This window comes from Rhincodon typus, chromosome 3 (assembly GCF_021869965.1).
Source record: "Rhincodon typus isolate 14 chromosome 3, sRhiTyp1.1, whole genome shotgun sequence".
In the NCBI taxonomy this organism is placed as follows: domain Eukaryota; kingdom Metazoa; phylum Chordata; class Chondrichthyes; order Orectolobiformes; family Rhincodontidae; genus Rhincodon; species Rhincodon typus.
This window is the reverse complement of record NC_063334.1, coordinates 78,789,990-78,808,024: the sequence shown is the minus strand read 5'-3', so window position 1 is coordinate 78,808,024 and position 18,035 is coordinate 78,789,990. Positions and strand designations below refer to the sequence as shown.

The 18,035-nt window shown below is 42.2% G+C and overlaps 1 protein-coding gene across 1 annotated transcript in view; it reads left to right on the top strand.

Moving 5' to 3' along the window:
* Positions 1-8,390: 8,390 nt before the first annotated feature.
* The window catches only part of LOC109929710 (membrane protein FAM174A), a 29,655-nt gene continuing 20,010 nt past the window's right edge, over positions 8,391-18,035 (top strand). Inside the window, exon 1 of the mRNA XM_020529275.2 lies at positions 8,391-9,079. Within this exon, the coding sequence (XP_020384864.2) occupies positions 8,751-9,079 (329 nt within the window). The 5' untranslated portion in view covers positions 8,391-8,750. The remainder of the gene's footprint in view (positions 9,080-18,035) is intronic.

The following is an 18,035-nucleotide window of genomic DNA, read 5'->3' as shown; positions in this document are numbered from 1 at the left end:
AAAACCTAGCATCTAAGTTCAGCACACAATAGGAAAGGCAAATGGAATAACACAAATAATTGTGGATGCTGTAGATCTGAAACAAAACAAAATTGCTGGAGAAATTCAACAGCTCTGGCAACATACCAACACTATACAAGGCTCTAGTCAATCTGCAGTTGTAATACTGTGAACACTTTTGAGTCCCTTATCTCTGGAAAGATATACTGGCATTGGAGACAGTCCAGAGAAGGTTCACTAGGATCACACAGTATATGGAGGGACTTAAGAGGAGAGGTCAAGTATATTAGTACTGTTCTAATTGGAGTTTTGAAAGATAAGTTGACCTTTTTGAAACATACAAGATTCCTGGAGGCCTTGTCAAAGTAAATGCAGAGAGACTGTTTCCCATGTGGGAGAATCTAGCAGCAGAATGCGTAATCTCAGTGTAGGCGGTCACACATTTAAGACAGAGGTGAAGAGGAACTTCTTCTCTCAGATGGGAGTGAATCTGTGGAACAAAAACAAAGTTGCTAGAAAAGCTCAGCAGATCTGACAGCATCTGTGAAGGAAAAAACACAGTTAACGTTTCAGGTCTGCTGCCCCTTCCTCAGAAGAATTCAAACCAAGATAGTCAGATTTTTAATCAGTAATGGTATCAAGGATCTTAGGGAAGAGACAGGAAAGTGGAGTTAATGATTATCAGATTAGGCATGAATGGCAGAGCAGACTCGATAGGCTGAATGGCCTATCTCTGCTCTTAGGTCTTACGATCAATTATGAAGATAAATGCCTGTTGTCTGGGATCTCCTTTTGTATCTTCATTTAAGGTAATCATCTGTGTCACACTTATTGAATGAGCAGAAGAAGTGAAAGCTGTCTATTTCCAGGACAAAGCAAGGAATTAGAATACACATTTGAAGCAAAGATGCTGAAGGCATTGATTAGAACACAATTAGGATAACTGGTGTAATTTTAAGCGTACAATGTAAATTCACTAGGATGTCAAGGATGGAGAGAACAGGCTGCTAGCATATGGTTAGGACTGATCTGGCAAAGAACTAACAGTTGGACCGAATGTCCTTCAAGTGTGGTGTAAACTTCTATGAAAGACAAAACTAGCTTTGCTGACAGGTCTCATAATACTTTTGCACCAGCAAAGGGTAAATGAAGAGTGCAATGAAACTCCATGCTGCAGCTCGGATGATTATTGAGCATACCACCGGGATTTTAAACGGCACTTAACATGTCTTCACTGAGAATGCCTCACAGCACAATCTGTCCCAAGAGTCTCACAAATAATTGGTCTCTGGTACACTGAATGAATTTGTCCTACAAAGGAGCCTCACCATAATTGTGGAAAAACAGGATGATGAAAGCAAAACAAAATAAGAAGGTGAAAACTAGAACTGGAAATGCAGCAAGGAAGGCCACTGCTCCAGATATTAATTGACGATGCCTTACGATGAGTGCAATGCTGGTAATATTTCTACAAACCAAAATCCATAACTGCAAAATAATTGCCCTACGTTGCACTCTCTTGCGCTTTTGTGTGCAGCTCCTCAAATCACACATTGAGTTTTGCTTGATGGAGGCCTAAATTAAAGAACTGGGTGAGCTTGGTTCTCCTCATTTGTTGCAGACTTAACAGTTCAGCCGTTATAAACATGCTGCCAGCAGCTAGGTTTCATTGATAGTCTAACCTGTGCATGACAAATATCATGAGCTCTGGGAGGCACATTCAGAAATGTGGTGACTACATGGTTAACATAGAAACATAAAAAAAAGGAGCAGGGTTAGGCCGTTTGGCCCTTTGAGCCTACTCTGCTGTTCAAGATGATCATGCTGATCATCCAACTCAATACACTGTTCCCCCTTTGTCTCCATGCCCTGTGATGTCTCTAGCCCTAAGAATTGTATGAACTATGTAACTGTAGGAATAACAGCAAAACGGACTATTATTTAAAGGGTGAAAAATTGCAGCACTCTGTTGTGCAGAGGGACCTTGGTGTCCTTGTGCATGAATCATAAAAAGTTGGTTTGCAGGTGCAGCAGGTAATTAAGAAGGCAAATAGAATATTGTCCTTCATTGCCACAGGAATGGAGTTTAAAAATAGGGCGGTTATGCTGGATCTGTGTATAGGGTGCTGGCGAGGCCTCACCTGGAGAACTGTGTACAGTTTTAGTCTCCTTACTTGAGAAAGAATGTGCTGGCACTGGACAGGATCCAAAGGAGATTCGCTATGTTGATTCCAGAGTTGAGAGGGTTGACTTATGAGGAGAGGTTAAGTAGACTGAAGCTATACTCATTGGAATTTAGAAGAATATGGGAGGATCTTATAGAAGCATATAAAATTACCAAGGGAATGGATAAAATAGAAACAAGGAGATAGTTTCCACTGGTGGATGAAACTAGAGCTAGGGGGCATGACTTCAAAATAAGGGAGAGCAGATTTTGGACTTAATTGAGGAGAAACTTATTCATCCAAAGAGTTGTAAATCTGTGGGATTCCCTGCCCAGTGAAGTAGTTGAGGCTACCTTGTTGAATGCTTTTAAGGCAAAGATAGATGGGTTTTCGAACAGTAAAGGAATTAAGAGTTACGGTGAGCGGGTGGCTAAGTGAAGCTGAGTCTACGAACAGATTAGCTATGATCTTATTGAATGGTGGAGCAGACTCGACAGGCCAGATGGCCTACTCCTGCTCCTACTTCTTATGCTCTTATGTATATAAATCCTTCTTGAAAACATTCAGTGTTTGAGTCTCAACCACTTTCTGTGGTAGAGAACTACACACCCTCACTTTTTGGGTGAAAAGATTCCTCTAAATCTCAGTCCTAAATGCCTACCCTATACCCTTAACCTGTGACCCTAGGTTCTGGACTCACCAGTCAATGGAAACACCCTTCCTGCATTTACCCTGTCTAGGTAAACTCCACTGAATACAGTCTAACTGATCCAATCTCTCTTCATACATCAGGCCTGCCATCCCAGGAATCAGTCTGCCAAAGCTGGATTGCATGTTCACCATAGCCAGAATATCCTTCCTTGGATTAGAAGAGCAAAACTGCACACAATACTCTAGGTATGGTCTCACCAAAGCCCTATATAACTGCAGCAAGATGTCCCTGCTCCTGTACTCAAATCCTCTCACTACGAAAGCCAACATACCATTTCCCATCTTTATCACCTGCTGCACATCCAAGCTTACTTTCAGCACATTGTGTACAAGGACACTCAGATTTTGTTACAGCTCCCCCTTTCCCATATCACCATTCAGATAATAATCTGCCTTCCTGTTTTTGCAACCAAAGCGGATAACCTCACATTTATCCACAATGTGCTTCATCTGCCATGTGTTTGCCCATTCACTCAATTTATCCAAATCACACTGAAGCACCTCTGCATCCTTCTCGCAGTTCCCCCTCCCACCTAGCTTTGTGTTATCAACAATCTTGGAAATATTACATTTAGTTTCTTCATTTAATCATTAATGTATATGGTTAATAACTATGGTCCAAACACTGATCCCTGCAGTACCCCACGAGTCACTGCCATCTACTCGGGAAAAGACCTGTTTATCCCAACCTTGTTTCCTGTTTGCCAACCAGCTCTCTCTGCATGCCAGTACCCCCAATCCCAACTGCTTTAATTTCATAGGCTAATCTCTTATGTAGGAGTATATTGAAAATATTCTGAAATTCCAAGTAAACTCCATTAACTGCCTCCCACTTATCAACTTCACTAGTTATACCCTCTCAAATGTCCAGTAGATTTGTCAAGCAAGATTTCCCTTATGTAAATCTATTCTAATGTTGCCTGATCCTGCTCCTGTATTTCAAGTGCTTTGCTATTAAATCTTTTATAAGGGACTCCAGCATTTTCCTATGGCATGTCAGACTAACTGGTCTATAGTTTCCTGTTTCCTCTCTCTTTCCTTTTTTTCAAATAATGGGATGATATTAATTACCCTGCAATCCATAGGAACTGTTCTAGAGTCTATAGAATTTTGAACAATGTAAACTACTAGGCACTGGGGAGTCAGATTAGATCAGGCCACTTGACCTGACTGACCTGAGTCTCCTGATTACGACACCCCTTAACTGACATGACTATCCCACAACGCTCACTGACTTGACTCTCTCCCATCAAAAATCCTTGACTTGATTTGACAAACCCCTGGACTGACCCAATACAATTCTCACATCACCACCATCCCATCCCGACCCAACCTCCTTTCACACCACTATCCAGCTCTCAACCCTAGCCTACTGACCACGCAACTCGACTCTCCCTCCCATCATCACTACAACCTTTGAACCTACTTTGCTATCCCTCCCCACCTCAGCCATCGCTCTTTCCCAGCTCCTATTATGCACTCATTCACTCATACAATCATTAATTCATTTATTAAAGGACTTGAGACCTTATAAGCTTACCTGACTACATAAAAAAAGGATGTCCTGAACTTCCTTTGACTCTCCTATATTTGTTGAATTTACCCTGAAGAGATTACACAGGCTCATTTCTGCTTCAGTCAGGGTCTTAAGCCCCAATTCTCTTCGGGTGCAGGAAACTTGTTGGACCAGGAAGTGCAGCCAGCATTGCTGCTGAATAGAAAGTCTGGGCCAGAGGCTGTGATATCAATTTGTCCTTCTATTTTTTTAGGAAAATGTAAAAGTGCAAAGTATCAATTTATTTTATTTATTCATGGGATGTGGGCATCGCTGGCTGGATCAGCATTTATTGCCCATTCCTAATTGCACAGAGGGCACTTCAGAGTCAACCACATTGCTGTGGGTCTGCAGTCACATGTAGGCCAGACCAGGTAAGGATGGCAGCTTCTGTCCCTGAAGGAAATATACAGCTTTCTGTAATCAGCCTTAAGAAAAACTTTGGTTGTATATACTTTTGCTGTTATGCAACAGTTTTTTAAGGATTGTACTGAATTCAGAACACAGGAGAAGATCATTCAGGCCAACAACGGTGGCTCAGTGGTTAGCACTGCTGACCCACATCGTCAGGGACCCAGGTTCAATTCCACCCTCAGGCAGCTGTCAGTATGGAGTTTGCACGTTGTCCTCATGTCTGCGTAGGGTTTCCTCTGGATGCTCCGGTTTCCTCCTACAGTCCAAAGATGTGCAGGTTAGGTGGATTTGCCATGCTAAATTGCCCATAGAGTCCAGTGATATGTGGGTTAGCCATGGGAAATGCAGTGTTACATGGGTAGGGGCCTTGGTCTGGGTGGGATGCTCTTTGGAGGGTCGGTATGGACATGATGGGCTGAATGGCCTGCTTCCACACTGTAGGGATTCTATGATTTAGTAAAAATAATCAAGAATGTAGGATTTGAAAACTAAAGTAGACCATTTATTCCTTTGTGCCTGCCCTGTCATTCTACTTCAACTCCAACTTCCCGTATTTATAGTCGCATGGGAAGTTGGAGTTGAGGCAGGGATCCTGACCATAAGCTGGAAAGCTGGGACACTTCTGACTCAACTATTTTCAGGACATCCAGCTTCATTACACTCCTGTCAGACAACTGATTAGCTATCACCAGGATAACGACCCATCCCCAAGTGCTGCTGGCAATCGAAGAACACCAATTCAATGGTTTCAACAACATCACATGGAGCAGTGGCCACTGCTGAGCTTGCATCTGAAAGAGAAAGGATGCCTGGAAGATTGTCAATTATGTCCCCCACCCATAATTAGTCAAGTGGGGTTTGGGGATACCAGGACCATTCTAGCAGCCTGGCAATTAGTGTAAGGTGGACTTGGAGAGGGTAGAGGCAATAATTTCCAATAGAGGATCTCCTTCACATACCACAGAATCCTTGAGTTGGAGCTATCCCCGACCTGAGTGTGCAGGTTTCATCAGGCAGTCTCCTCAAACAGTACAGGGTCCTCCTGCCCCTGGCAAAATGTCAATACCAGTGTGAAGAGGCCTCTAATTGCCCACAAATAATTCAATTGGCCTCTGGGTGGGTGGGCCATCATCCACCTTCTGGCTCACTGATAGTATAGCATGGCAACAGGATGATGATGGGCATTCCACCCTCCATTATTCGTTGCCACCTTATGGGACTCCCATCCACTCCCAGAGGGCTGGTAAAACCTATACAGCAATTATGGCACAGGAGGAGGACATTCAGCCCACTGGATCTCTACAGAAGAATGGAATCAGTCTCACTCTTTATTCCCAGCCCTGTAAATTTATTTCCTTCAAAAGTACCTATCAAATGTCCTTTTTAACTCATTCTGCATCTTCACTTCTACCACTCACATAAGCAGAAATTCCAAATCATTACCTCTGGCTGCATAAAAAGCATTCTTCCTCTCATGCTCCGTCTCCTCTTGCCAAAGCCTTAAATCTGTATCCCCCAGTCCTTATGCCATAATGGGAACAACTATTCTCCGCCTTAGCTAAACTTGTAATGATCTTGTATACATCCAACGAATCAAGTCTCAAAGCTACATTTCCTCCATTCTGATAAAGCTGTTTTGTATTTTCTCGAGGACTCTCACAATCTTCCTAACCTTTGATGACCAGGAACTTGGCGCAGTAAATTAACGTGGCCTAAACGTGTTTTATACAGGTGTAATTTCCCTGCTTTATTAATCAACAAAACTAGGACCCTATTTGTTGACTACTCTCTCAATACATCCTATCACACTCAAAACTGATTGCACATCATACCTAGAACCATCTTTCCATGCACACTCTTTAAAACTGTGTATTTTAGATATTATTGCCTCTCCTTATCCTTTCTGCCAAGGAATTCATGCATCATTCTGAGCCAGTTTGGCAATTGAATCATTAGGATCTTAGTCTGGATTTGATGTGATGCTTTTAGTTTCAGACTCATCCCCCTACAACAAATCATCTTCCTGTCTATCCAATGAATTGGATATTCTACATTTTCTGAATAACCTAATGACACTTTGTGCACCAATAATGTCCTACAATATGATGATGAAACCCCATTTTTCCACATTATACTTCATCTTCATCTGCTATATTCTTGCCCAATCACTAAGTGTGTCCATATCCTTCCTGTAAATGTTTTACATCTTACTCGCAACACATATTCCTGCTAAACTTGGTATCACGTGTAATTTGTGCTTAGTTCATTGATATCTTTGTATGAATGCAGCATTTAATTCTATCTTTTTAGAAATTCTATCCTTTTAGAAATTTTCCCTACCTTGAACATATGTGCTGGTCCATGCTGTTGCTTGTATGCTCTGTCACCCTGATTATTATTACCTGTACTGCTACTTTATACTATTGCCTGATTACCAATGGCACACAGGGCTTTGTGGATGGGGGTGGGTAAAAGGCATCAAAGTATTCAATCAGCCATAACCCTGTTGAATGACAGGGTAGACTTGATGGGCTGAATGTAATGAAACCTATTTTTCCAATCGCCATCTTTGAGTCACACTAATCTTATTTCCCCTTCCCCATTTGGCTCTTAGCTCATGTAGTAATCCAGAGATTTACTTTTGTGTCAAATACAGGGCTGATAGATTGTAATATATTCATCCATGGGACAAGAAGATAGGACAGGCTGCTGGACTGTAGTGAATATAGAACATAGAACATAGAACAGCACAGCACAGTACAGGCCCGTTGGCCCACAATGTTGTGGCGAACTTTTACCCTAATCCTAAGGTCTATCTAACCTCCACCCCTACATTATACTATCATCCGTATGCCTATCTAATAGCCGCTTAAATGCCCCTAATGAGGCCGACTCCATTACCCGCTCCGGCAATGCATTCCACGCCCCGACCACTCTCAGAGTAAAGAACCTACCTCTGACGTCTCCCCTATATCTACCTCCACTCACTTTAAAACTATGCCCCCTCGTAATAGCTACCTCCACCCTAGGAAAAAGTCTCTGGCTGTCTACTCTATCTATACCTCTGATCATTTTGTACACCTCTATCAAGTCACCTCTCATCCTTCGTCATTCTAAAGAGAAAAGCCCTAGCTCTTTCAACCTTTCCTCGTAAGACCTTCCCTCCATTCCAGGCAACATCCTGGTAAATCTCCTCTGCACCTTTTCCAACGCTTCCACATCTTTCCTGTAAAAAATATGTGCCCAGCATAGATACTAGGACAGGCTGCTGTAGTGTATTACAATTCTACTGGTAAGGAGGACAGCACAGGACAAGCTGATGGATTGTAATACATTTCTATCTAATGCAGAGAACAGAACAGGGTGCTGGATTGTAATAAATTATGTCCACTACAGGGGACAGGACAGTTGCTACATTGTAAATACATCCCTCGCTTTACAGATGAAAGACTACTGTGCTGAATTGTAACACATTTCTGTACAGTACAGATGACAGAACAGGGTGCTAAATTTCAATAAATCATGTCCACAACAGAGGACCTGACAGGTTACTGGATTATAAGATATTTCTGCTTGGTGCAGAGGACAGGGCAGGCTGTGGCAGTACAGGACATTTCTATATGGTGCTGAGGACAGGACCATATTCATTGAACTGCATTCCACTATTCCAGACCGGGAATTGACTCTGTTCCAGTTCGGGTGTAAACTGTAATCCAGTCCGGATTTCCATGATCTCCCGTTTATTCTACACGTGGCGGATTCTCTGGAGAAAATAAAACAAGCGGCTCCACTTCCGGTTTCTGTGTGAGCGCCGCTCGTGCTCCCTCAGTAACAGCCGCAGGCCGGGGGCCTCGAGCCGGGAGTTGGGGGGGAGGCTTACACTGAGCTCGAGCCGCCGCTTTGCCATGTGGTCGTTGGCGCCTCGGTTACTCTGGCTCTGTCCGCTGATGCGGGCCGGAGACGCGGTGCTAAATGTGAGGATGTCCTGGAAGTCGCTGGGAAGCCGGATCGTGTTGGGCCTTATGCTGCAAATCAACAACAGCAACAGCAGCAGCAACAATAACAATAACGGTAGCACCCCCGGGCTGGAGGCCGGAGATAAACCCATCAAGGATGTCGAGTACAACAGCAGTGTATCCGCTGATGAACAGACCATGATGATTCAGCGGGCTCTCTATGTGCTGGTCGCTGTCACCGCCTTAGTCATTGTGTACTTCGTGGTGAGGACCATCAGGTGAGAGAGAGAGAGGGTTTCTCATCTAGAGCCATATTACTGCTTCAGTTCAACACTGATGGTAGCCCAGGATGGACTGGGGAGAACCAGCAAGACTGCAACAATAAGAGCAAATCTCAAAATCATTACAGCTCTGAAATGAAGCCTTTTAGCCACATTCTCTGTGCCACATCTGAATGAGCAATTCACCTGGTGCCGTTTCCCCCAAACTTCTCCCTGTGTACCTTAATTTTAGATAATTCATTTCCCTCTTGAATAAGCTGAATAGAACTTACCTGCAGTACACAAGCAGTGTATCCCAGATCATAACCACTCTATGCAGAAAAGGTTTCTCTTTGATTCTCCATTGCTGCTCTGCCAGTGACCTCAAATCAGTACTCTGTGTCGTTCCTTTCACCAGTGGGAACAGTTTCTCCATATTCATCATGTCCAGAGCCCTTGCAATTTTACGTACATCTATCAAATCTTCTGTCAACCTTCTTTTCTCAAAAGAAAGCAATTCCAACTTTGCCAGACATCTTGTGTAATTGAAGTTCTTCATATCTGAAATCATCCTCGTGGATTCTTTCTGCATGTTCTTAATGCTTTCATTTTGTTCAGATAAAGTGCAGCGCTAAGAACTGGACACAGTAGTTCAGTTCACACTGAGCCAGTGTTTTACGCAAAGATAGAACAGCAAGGAGGTTGTTTTAACTATCTCATAACTGATAACTTACAGAACTTAGGATACATTGTTAATTACTTTCTTAGCCTGTCCTGTCACCTTCATTGACACATGCACACTTACACCCAGGTCTCTACTCCTGCACTCTCGTTAAAATGTACCCTTTTAGTTTATACTGCCTATCTGTTTTCTTTGTACCAAAATGAATCACTCCACACTTTCATCGGGAATTTCTTGTGCTACTAGTCTACACATTGCACTAATTGCTTGCCTTTTTGAAGTTCTATACTTCAGTGTTCATAATGTCTCTAAGTTTTGTACTATTTGCATATTGGAAATTGCACCCTCATTGAAGTTGAAGGCTAATATTTATCAGGAACAACAAGGCCAGCACTGAACCCTAGTGAATCCTAGTCTAAACCTTTCTCCAATCAACAAGCAACAGTGCTTGTTTCTTTATTTCCCATCACTTAGACGTCTGCCATACCCAAGATTAGAGGAATGCAGAACTGAGGAAGGGTCACTGGATCCGAAATGTTAACTCTGATTTCTCTCTACAGCTGTGGCCAGACCTGTTGAACTTTTCTAGCAATTTCTGACTGCAGACAGTTTGAAATATAAAATTATATTAATATTTACGCTTATAAATGACCCCACCATTCACATACAAGTAAAGATAAGTTAAAACAAGGAACCTTTCTCTGAACATTAACTTTAGAAGAAAATGCTTTGGCCAGAGTCATTGTTGATTCTCAAACAATGAAGGGGTAAGAGGTAAAATGAGCTAGATTGCTTTCAGTCTGGTGCCCTTGTACATATAGACAGGTCACTGGACACAGAGTTTTCCTCTGGATCTCTTCAAGATGTTGAGGTGAGTCTTCAGGAAATCTTTTGGGAGAAATAACTTTTTCAGTTCTCATACAGATCCTAAGGAAGGTTTCTCAGCAAGGTGGCAAATATTTTAGGTAAACCCCAAAATGTTATCAAATGGTCACACCTCTGACAGCCATAAACTCAAACATGCGATTTTTCAGCAGATAGAAGCAGTTTGCTTATGTCACGTCATTTCTATTCTGTCCTTTTTTAGTAAAATAGTGTCCAGCGTGTCTGTTCAGTGACCTTTAAAGGAAAAAAGTAAATCTCAGTGATCCTCAGTACATCAAATGGACCAATTTTCACAATCTTTCAAACAAGTCCTCAAAAAATGCCAATGATGGAAGTCCTTTCAAATCACAATTTTGTATCCATGTTGCTACTGGCCCTTTTTATTCCAAGAGCAATACTTTGCTTACAAATCTTTTGTGTAGTACTATGTCATTCTGTTTCTTCCTTTCTCTTTATTTCTCTAATTTGATGTTGAGTTCACTGTAATTCATCTTACTTCTCAGTCTTGTAACATTAGTTATAACAAAATTGTTCGTCTTGTATTCATCAGAGTGCCAAATCTACTGTTGCCTTTTCTGCAGTTATAAATGCGCATTGCTAGCAAGTTTTGTGAATAAAATATTTGAAAACTCAAAAAGTCTAACTGGTTGAAACTCTCTGCTTCTGACAAATCTAGAGCACAATTGATTGTAATTTACAGCAATGTAGGAAAATTTAAATGCTATCCCTAATGTTTCTGTGGCTTTATTGATCATTAGAATATTTTTCTCAACGTGTATCTTGTAGAGTTGCTAACAGGAATGAGAGGATGTGGTTTACTTAAAATTTCAGAAAGCCTTCGATAAGGTCACACAAGAGATTAGTATGTAAAATTTAAAACGCATGGGATTGAGGGTAATGTAGCGACAGAGAACTGGTTGGCAGACTGGAAACTGAGTAGGTATAGATAGGTCGCTGTCTGCCTCTCAGAAAAATGAATAGTGGGGTACCACAGGGAGCATCGATCCCAGTTATTTACATTATACATAAATGATTTAGATGAGGGAACTAAATGTAATATCTCCAAGGTTGCAGACAACACAAAGCTTGGTGGGATAGCAAACTGTGAGGAGGATGTAGAGATGCTTCATTGTGATTTAGACAAGTTGAGTGCGTAGACGATTGTATGGTGTACGAAGTATAATGTGGATAAATATGAGGTTGTCCACTTTAGTAGCAAAACAGAAAGGCAGATTATTGTCTGAATGGTGTTAGATTGGGAAAGGGCAAGGTGCAACGAGAACTGGATGTCCTTGTTACACCAGTTACTGAAAGTAACCATGCAGGTGAAGAAGGTAAATGCTATATTGGCCTTCAAAGCAAGGAAATACAAGTACTGGAGCAAGGATATCTTGGTGATACTAGACCTGGAGTATTGTGTGCAGTTTTGGCTTCCTTATTTGGAGAAGGATGTTCTGGCTATGGAGGGCGAAGGTATAACAGACTGATTGTTGAGAGAGCAGGACTGACATATGAAGAGATTCTAGATCAGTTAGGATTATATTTGTAATAGTTTAGATGAATTGGGCCAGGGAATCTCCTAGAACCCAGTAAAATCCTAACAGGACTAGATATGAAGGTAAAAACAAGAAGAATGTGCCCAATGGTGAGCAGCCAGGTATGGGGTGAACCATTTAGAACTGAGATATGTAGAAATTTCTTCATCTGCAGAGAAGTGAGCCTGTGAATGTTTTCAAGGAGGAATTAGATATAGCTCTTGGGGCTGAAGGGATGAAAGGGTATGGGGACAAAGCAGGAAAAGAGTACTGAATTGGATAATAAGCCTTGTTCGTATTGAATAGTGGAGCAGGCTTGAAGGGCTGACTACTCCTGTTTTCTATGTTTCTGTTTCAGTATAAGAAGTAATCTTTCAGCATCAATCAACGTGGTGATCTGCAGATTCTCTGAATCTGCTTGCAGTTTAAATGTTAATGTGTCATATTTGACTAAAGCATCTGTTATTTTTGTTATTGATTGGCGGAGTAGGAGAAATTAAAGGCAGTAATCTTGTCAAGATTTTGAAATCAGTTGGTATGAACGTTACTGCAAAATGTAAGCACTAAAATTTCGATGTGTCTCTATGTACATGAGTAATGTAGCTCAATTTTGTTAAATCCTGACTCAGCCTGTGGATGAGGAAAAGAATGTTGACAATAAAAACAAAATGCTGCCTATGTTGGAGATCTCAAATAAATTCAGAATACTGGAGAAAATCAGTGGGTCTGGCAGCATCTTGGAAAGATAAACAATATTAATCTTTCAACTCCAAAGACCGTTCTGGAAACCTTGGACGTTGGGACTGAATGTTAACTCTGTTTAACTTACCATAGGTGCTGCTTGACTTGCTGAGTTTCTCCAGCATTCTCTGCTTATATTTTCAATATAGTGTTTAGCAAAGACCCATAAAACACTCACATTGTTCAGGAGTAAAATTTGAAGTAGCTTTTTCTTTGCAAAACTAAACTATCTTCCCCTCCTCGCTGGTCGAGAACGCCCTCAACCGTGTCTCCCACATCTCCCGCACCTCATCCCTCACACCCCGTCCACGCAATAAAAACCAAAAAAGAATCCCCCTCGTCCTCACGTACCACCCCACCAACCTCCGGATCCAACGCATCATCCTCCGACACTTCCGCCATCTGCAATCCGACCCCACCACCAAAGACATCTTTCCCTCCCCACCTTTATCTGCTTTCCGGAGGGACAACTCTCTCTGTGACTCCCTTGTCCGCTCCACACTCCCCTCCAGCTCCACCACACCCGGCACTTTTCCCTGCAACCGCAGGAAGTGCTACACCTGCCCCCATACCTCCTCCCTCACCCCCATCCCAGGCCCCAAGAAGACTTTCCACATCAAGCAGATGTTCACCTGCACATCTGCCAATGTGGTATACTGCATCCGCTGTACCCAGTGTGGCTTCCTCTACATCGGGGAAACCAAGCGGAGACTCGGGGACCGCTTTGCAGAACACCTACGCTCGGTTCGCAACAAACAACTGCACCTCCCAGTCGCGAACCATTTCAACTCCCCCTCCCATTCCTCAGACGACATGTCCATCCTGGGCCTCCTGCAGTGCCACAACGATGCCACCCGAAGGTTGCAGGAACAGCAACTCATATTCTGCTTGGGAACCCTGCAGCCCAATGGTATCAATGTGGATTTCACAAGTTTCAAAATCTCCCCTCCCCCTACCGCATCCCAAAACCAGTCCAGCTCGTCCCTGCCTCCCTAACCTGTTCTTCCTCCCACCTATCCCCTCCTCCCACCTCAAGCCGCACCTCCATCTCCTACCGACCAACCTCATCCCGCCCCCTTGACCTGTCCGTCCTCCCTGGACTGACCTATCCCCTTCCTAACTCCCTACCTACACTCACCTTTCCTGGCCCCATCCCCGCCTCTTCGACCTGTTTGTTTCCTCTCCACCTATCCTCTCCTCTATCCCTCTTCTATCCGCCTCCCACTCTCTCCCTATTTATTTCAAAACCCCCTTCCCCTCCCCCTTTTCTGATGAAGGGTCTAGGCCCGAAACGTCAGCCTCTCTGCTCCTATGATGCTGCTTGGCCTGCTGTGTTCATCCAGCCCTGCACCTTGTTGTCTCGGATTCTCCAGCATCTGCAGTTCCTACTATCTCTAAACTATTTGTTTGTACAGTTATTGTATATTTAATGTTTTGTGTGTGTAATTTTATTTCTGTCCATGTAAATACCCAGTTATAATATAATACATTTCTGCCTTGTTCCTCTTTGTCTGATGACCTAAGAGTAAGTTTTTTTTCCCACAAGTTATCTCCCTCCTCTTCCAATTTGCTTATCTTGGGGACCCCTATCCAATGTTGTAGTTCCTTCTTTACTTTTTTTAAAATTCAGTAATAGCTTATGGGCTTTTTGTTGCCTATCCCTCGTTGCCCTTCAGAAGTAGTGTTGAGCTGCCTACTGGGTACATAAGAAATAAGAGTAGGAGGAGGCTATTTGCCCCCTCATGTCTGCTCCACCATTCAACAAGATCGTGGCTGATCTGCCTCAGGCCTCAACTCCTCTTTTGTGCCAGCACAACATAGCTCTCAACTCCCTGATATTTGGAAAAGTCTGTCTACTTCCTGATTAAATAATTTGTAATCTAACCTTCAACACTCTGGGATAAAGAATTTCAGATACTCACTGCCTTCACATCAGTATTAAATGTGTATCCCATTTTTCTGTAACTATGTCCCCTTGTTTAAGATTCCTCCACTACTGAAAACGTCTCAACATTTACCCTGTCAAGCCCCCTTAGAATTTCAAAAACAGAGTGCTAGAGAAACTCGGAGGCTCTGGCAGCACCTTAGAGGAAGAAGCAAAGTTAATGTTTCGAGTTCAGTGACCTTTCATCAGAACTCTCAGAATCTTCTGTTTCAATAAGATCAACCCTCATTCTTCTAATTTCTAATTAATAAGGTCCTAATCTGTTTGCTGTTCTTAAAGGGGTTGACTTAACATCCCAGGTATCAGTGTGGTGAATCTCTCTTTTGAACTGTCTTCAATGCCAGTATATCTTTTCTTAAATATGGGACCAAAACTGTATGCAGCACTCCAGGTGCGTTCCTCACCAACACCCTTACAGACCTCCCTATTAAATTCTGACTCCCTAGCAATAAGGCACAAAGTTCCATTTGTTTTCTTACATATTTGCTGCACCTGCATGCTAACTTTGTTTCACACACAAGAACATCCAGATCCCTTGTTTTGCACTTTCCTTGAGGCTCTCTGTTTAAATAATCTGCCTTTGATTGGAAAAACTATCAAAGTGCATAAACTCCACCGCCAAGTTTTTGCCCACTCAGTGAATCTTTTATGTGACACCTTATCAAATGCCTTCTGGAAATCCAAATCCAAGTTTCCTGTTATCAACTCTGCTATTTATGTATCAAACAACTCTATAAATTTGTCAGAACTGATTTCCCTTGTGAAAAGCTATGCTGATTTTGTTCTATGTTAAGCATTTCTAAATATTCTGCAATTTTTTCCTTAATGGACTCTAACATTTCCCAACGACAAATATTAGGCTAACTGGCTCATAATTTCCCCCCTCGCTTCTTGCTCAGACCATTAGAGTACGGGTACTCCACTCTGCTAGATCCTTCCCAGAATCTAGTGAGGTCTGGAATAGTTTGGTCAATGCGTCAACTGTTTCTGCATCCACTTCCTTTAAAATCTTTGGATACAGGCCATCAGATCCTGTGACTTTAATCCTATTAGTTTGAAATACGTTGACCCTCATAGTAGAGACTATTACAAGATCTTTCCTCTCCTTGGCACCTTGCTTATCTGCTATCTTTGGAATGTTTATAGTGTCCTCCACCATGCAACTGATGCAAAATATTGGTTTAAATTATCATCCCTGCTCCCTGTTGTTCATTTCCAAATTGCATCTTCCAAAGGTCTCTGTTACTTTAGCTTCTCTGTTTTTATATACCCATGGAAGCTCTTGCTGTTTGCTTTTATATTTCTGGCCAATTTATATTCATTGAATAATTTTTTTCCCCTTGATTAGTTTTTTTTAAGTTATCTGCTGCTGGTTCCTCAAAAATCCTCTGGTCTCCCATTTATCTTTGTCACTTTGTGTGCCTTTGCTTTGACTGGATCCTCTCCTTGACCACCTTTGTTAACCACAAATGGTTTATCCATCTCTTTGGGTCCTTTTCTAGTACTGCTGCTGTTCATGTGCTATAGTAGACCAACAATGCTGTTAGACAGGGATTTCCAGGATTATGACACGGGGATGTTGAAGGAATGGTGATAAATTTCCCAATCTGGATGGTGTGTGGCTTGGAGGTGCACTTGCAAGTGATAACGTTCACCTGTACCTTCTGTTTCTAGATGATAGTGGTTGTGTGTTGGAAGGTTGTGTCTAAGGGTCCTTGGTGAATTTCTGCAATGCATCTTTTGATAGGAGTGAACATTTGGGATATGGTGTCAATCAAGCAAGCTGCATTGTCCAGGTTGACCTAAAGCTTTTTGAGTGTTTTTGGAAATGCAGTCATCCGGGCAAATAGAGAGAATTCCATCAATCTTGCCAAGTTCGGTATACATGATGTACATGCTTCAGGGAATCACTATAGGATGCATAGCCTTTGAATCCCTCTTTGTCGTCACAGGATTTATATGACTTGTCATTGCCTAGGATATTGACAGTTGGCTGTTTAGTTAAAGTAATGGCATTGACAGTCTAGGGGCAATGGTTATATTCTCTGAGATGACCATTCCCTGGCATTTCTGTGGCATGAATGTTACTTGCCACTTGTCAGCCCAAGCCTGGACATTGTCGAGATTTTGCTATGCTTGGATATGGCTGCTTCAGTACCTAAGGAATCGTGAATGGTACTAAACATTGTGCTGTCCCAACCTCTGAACTATGATGGATGGAAAGTCATTCTGTCTGTCTTTGTGCTAGGTGTGACAAACTGGTTGCTTGTTATATGCAATGTTCGTTATTAGTAATCCACGTTGTATTGTGCTTTTCTGTTTCTAGTTGTGTGGAGCTCAGCAATTCAGCTGTGCTGAGATGACTTTCATGTTATGAAAGTTCCATAAATTTCATCTGAAGCATTTTACTGCACTTGAAGAAAATGATTGACCCAGAAAATATTTCAATATTTAGCCCCACTAATTTAAAAATAAACATTAAGCAGACAATAAACAGAGAGCTTTTCCTGACTTCTGTTGATTCTAGTTTTGCTCGGGCTCCTTGATGTCACATTTAGTCAAATGTGTGCTTGATGTCAACAAGGCCAAAAATCACCGGACACCAGGTTATAGTACAACAGGTTTATTTGATGACATGAGCTTTCGGAGTCTTGTGCGTCTTCAAATAAACCTGTTCGACTATAACCTGGTGTCCTGTGATTTTTTTTTTTAAGCTTGCCCACCCCAGTCCAACACCAGCACCTCCACATTATTGATACCAAGGACAATTACTGTCACCTCCCCTGTGATGTACTGAGTGGAGGAAATTCCTAGTTTGTTGAACAAGTGAAGGGTCTCTTGTCGATTTCTCTGGGGAGGATTTGCTAAGGTGATGTGAAAAAATGGTGTGAGGATGGACGCTTTGTTCATGCAAGTGTCCTGAACATGTACTTGAGATGTAAAACTTGAAGCTAAGGAGTACAAATGGCATTTAAGTTTCAAGATAATGCCTTGAGTCAGTGGCCCCTTAACTTGCAGTCAACTCCTCACAGCTTTGCTGTAGTTTGTGTGCAAATAGAAGGCTGTCTCATCAGGCCAATTGGTAGAAATGTGCAGTGGAATGTTATTAGGCCCAGTTTACATCATATTACTATTCTGAGCCACTCCAGATGGATGCTACTGAAGTGTCTGTTGTAATAGGCTGAT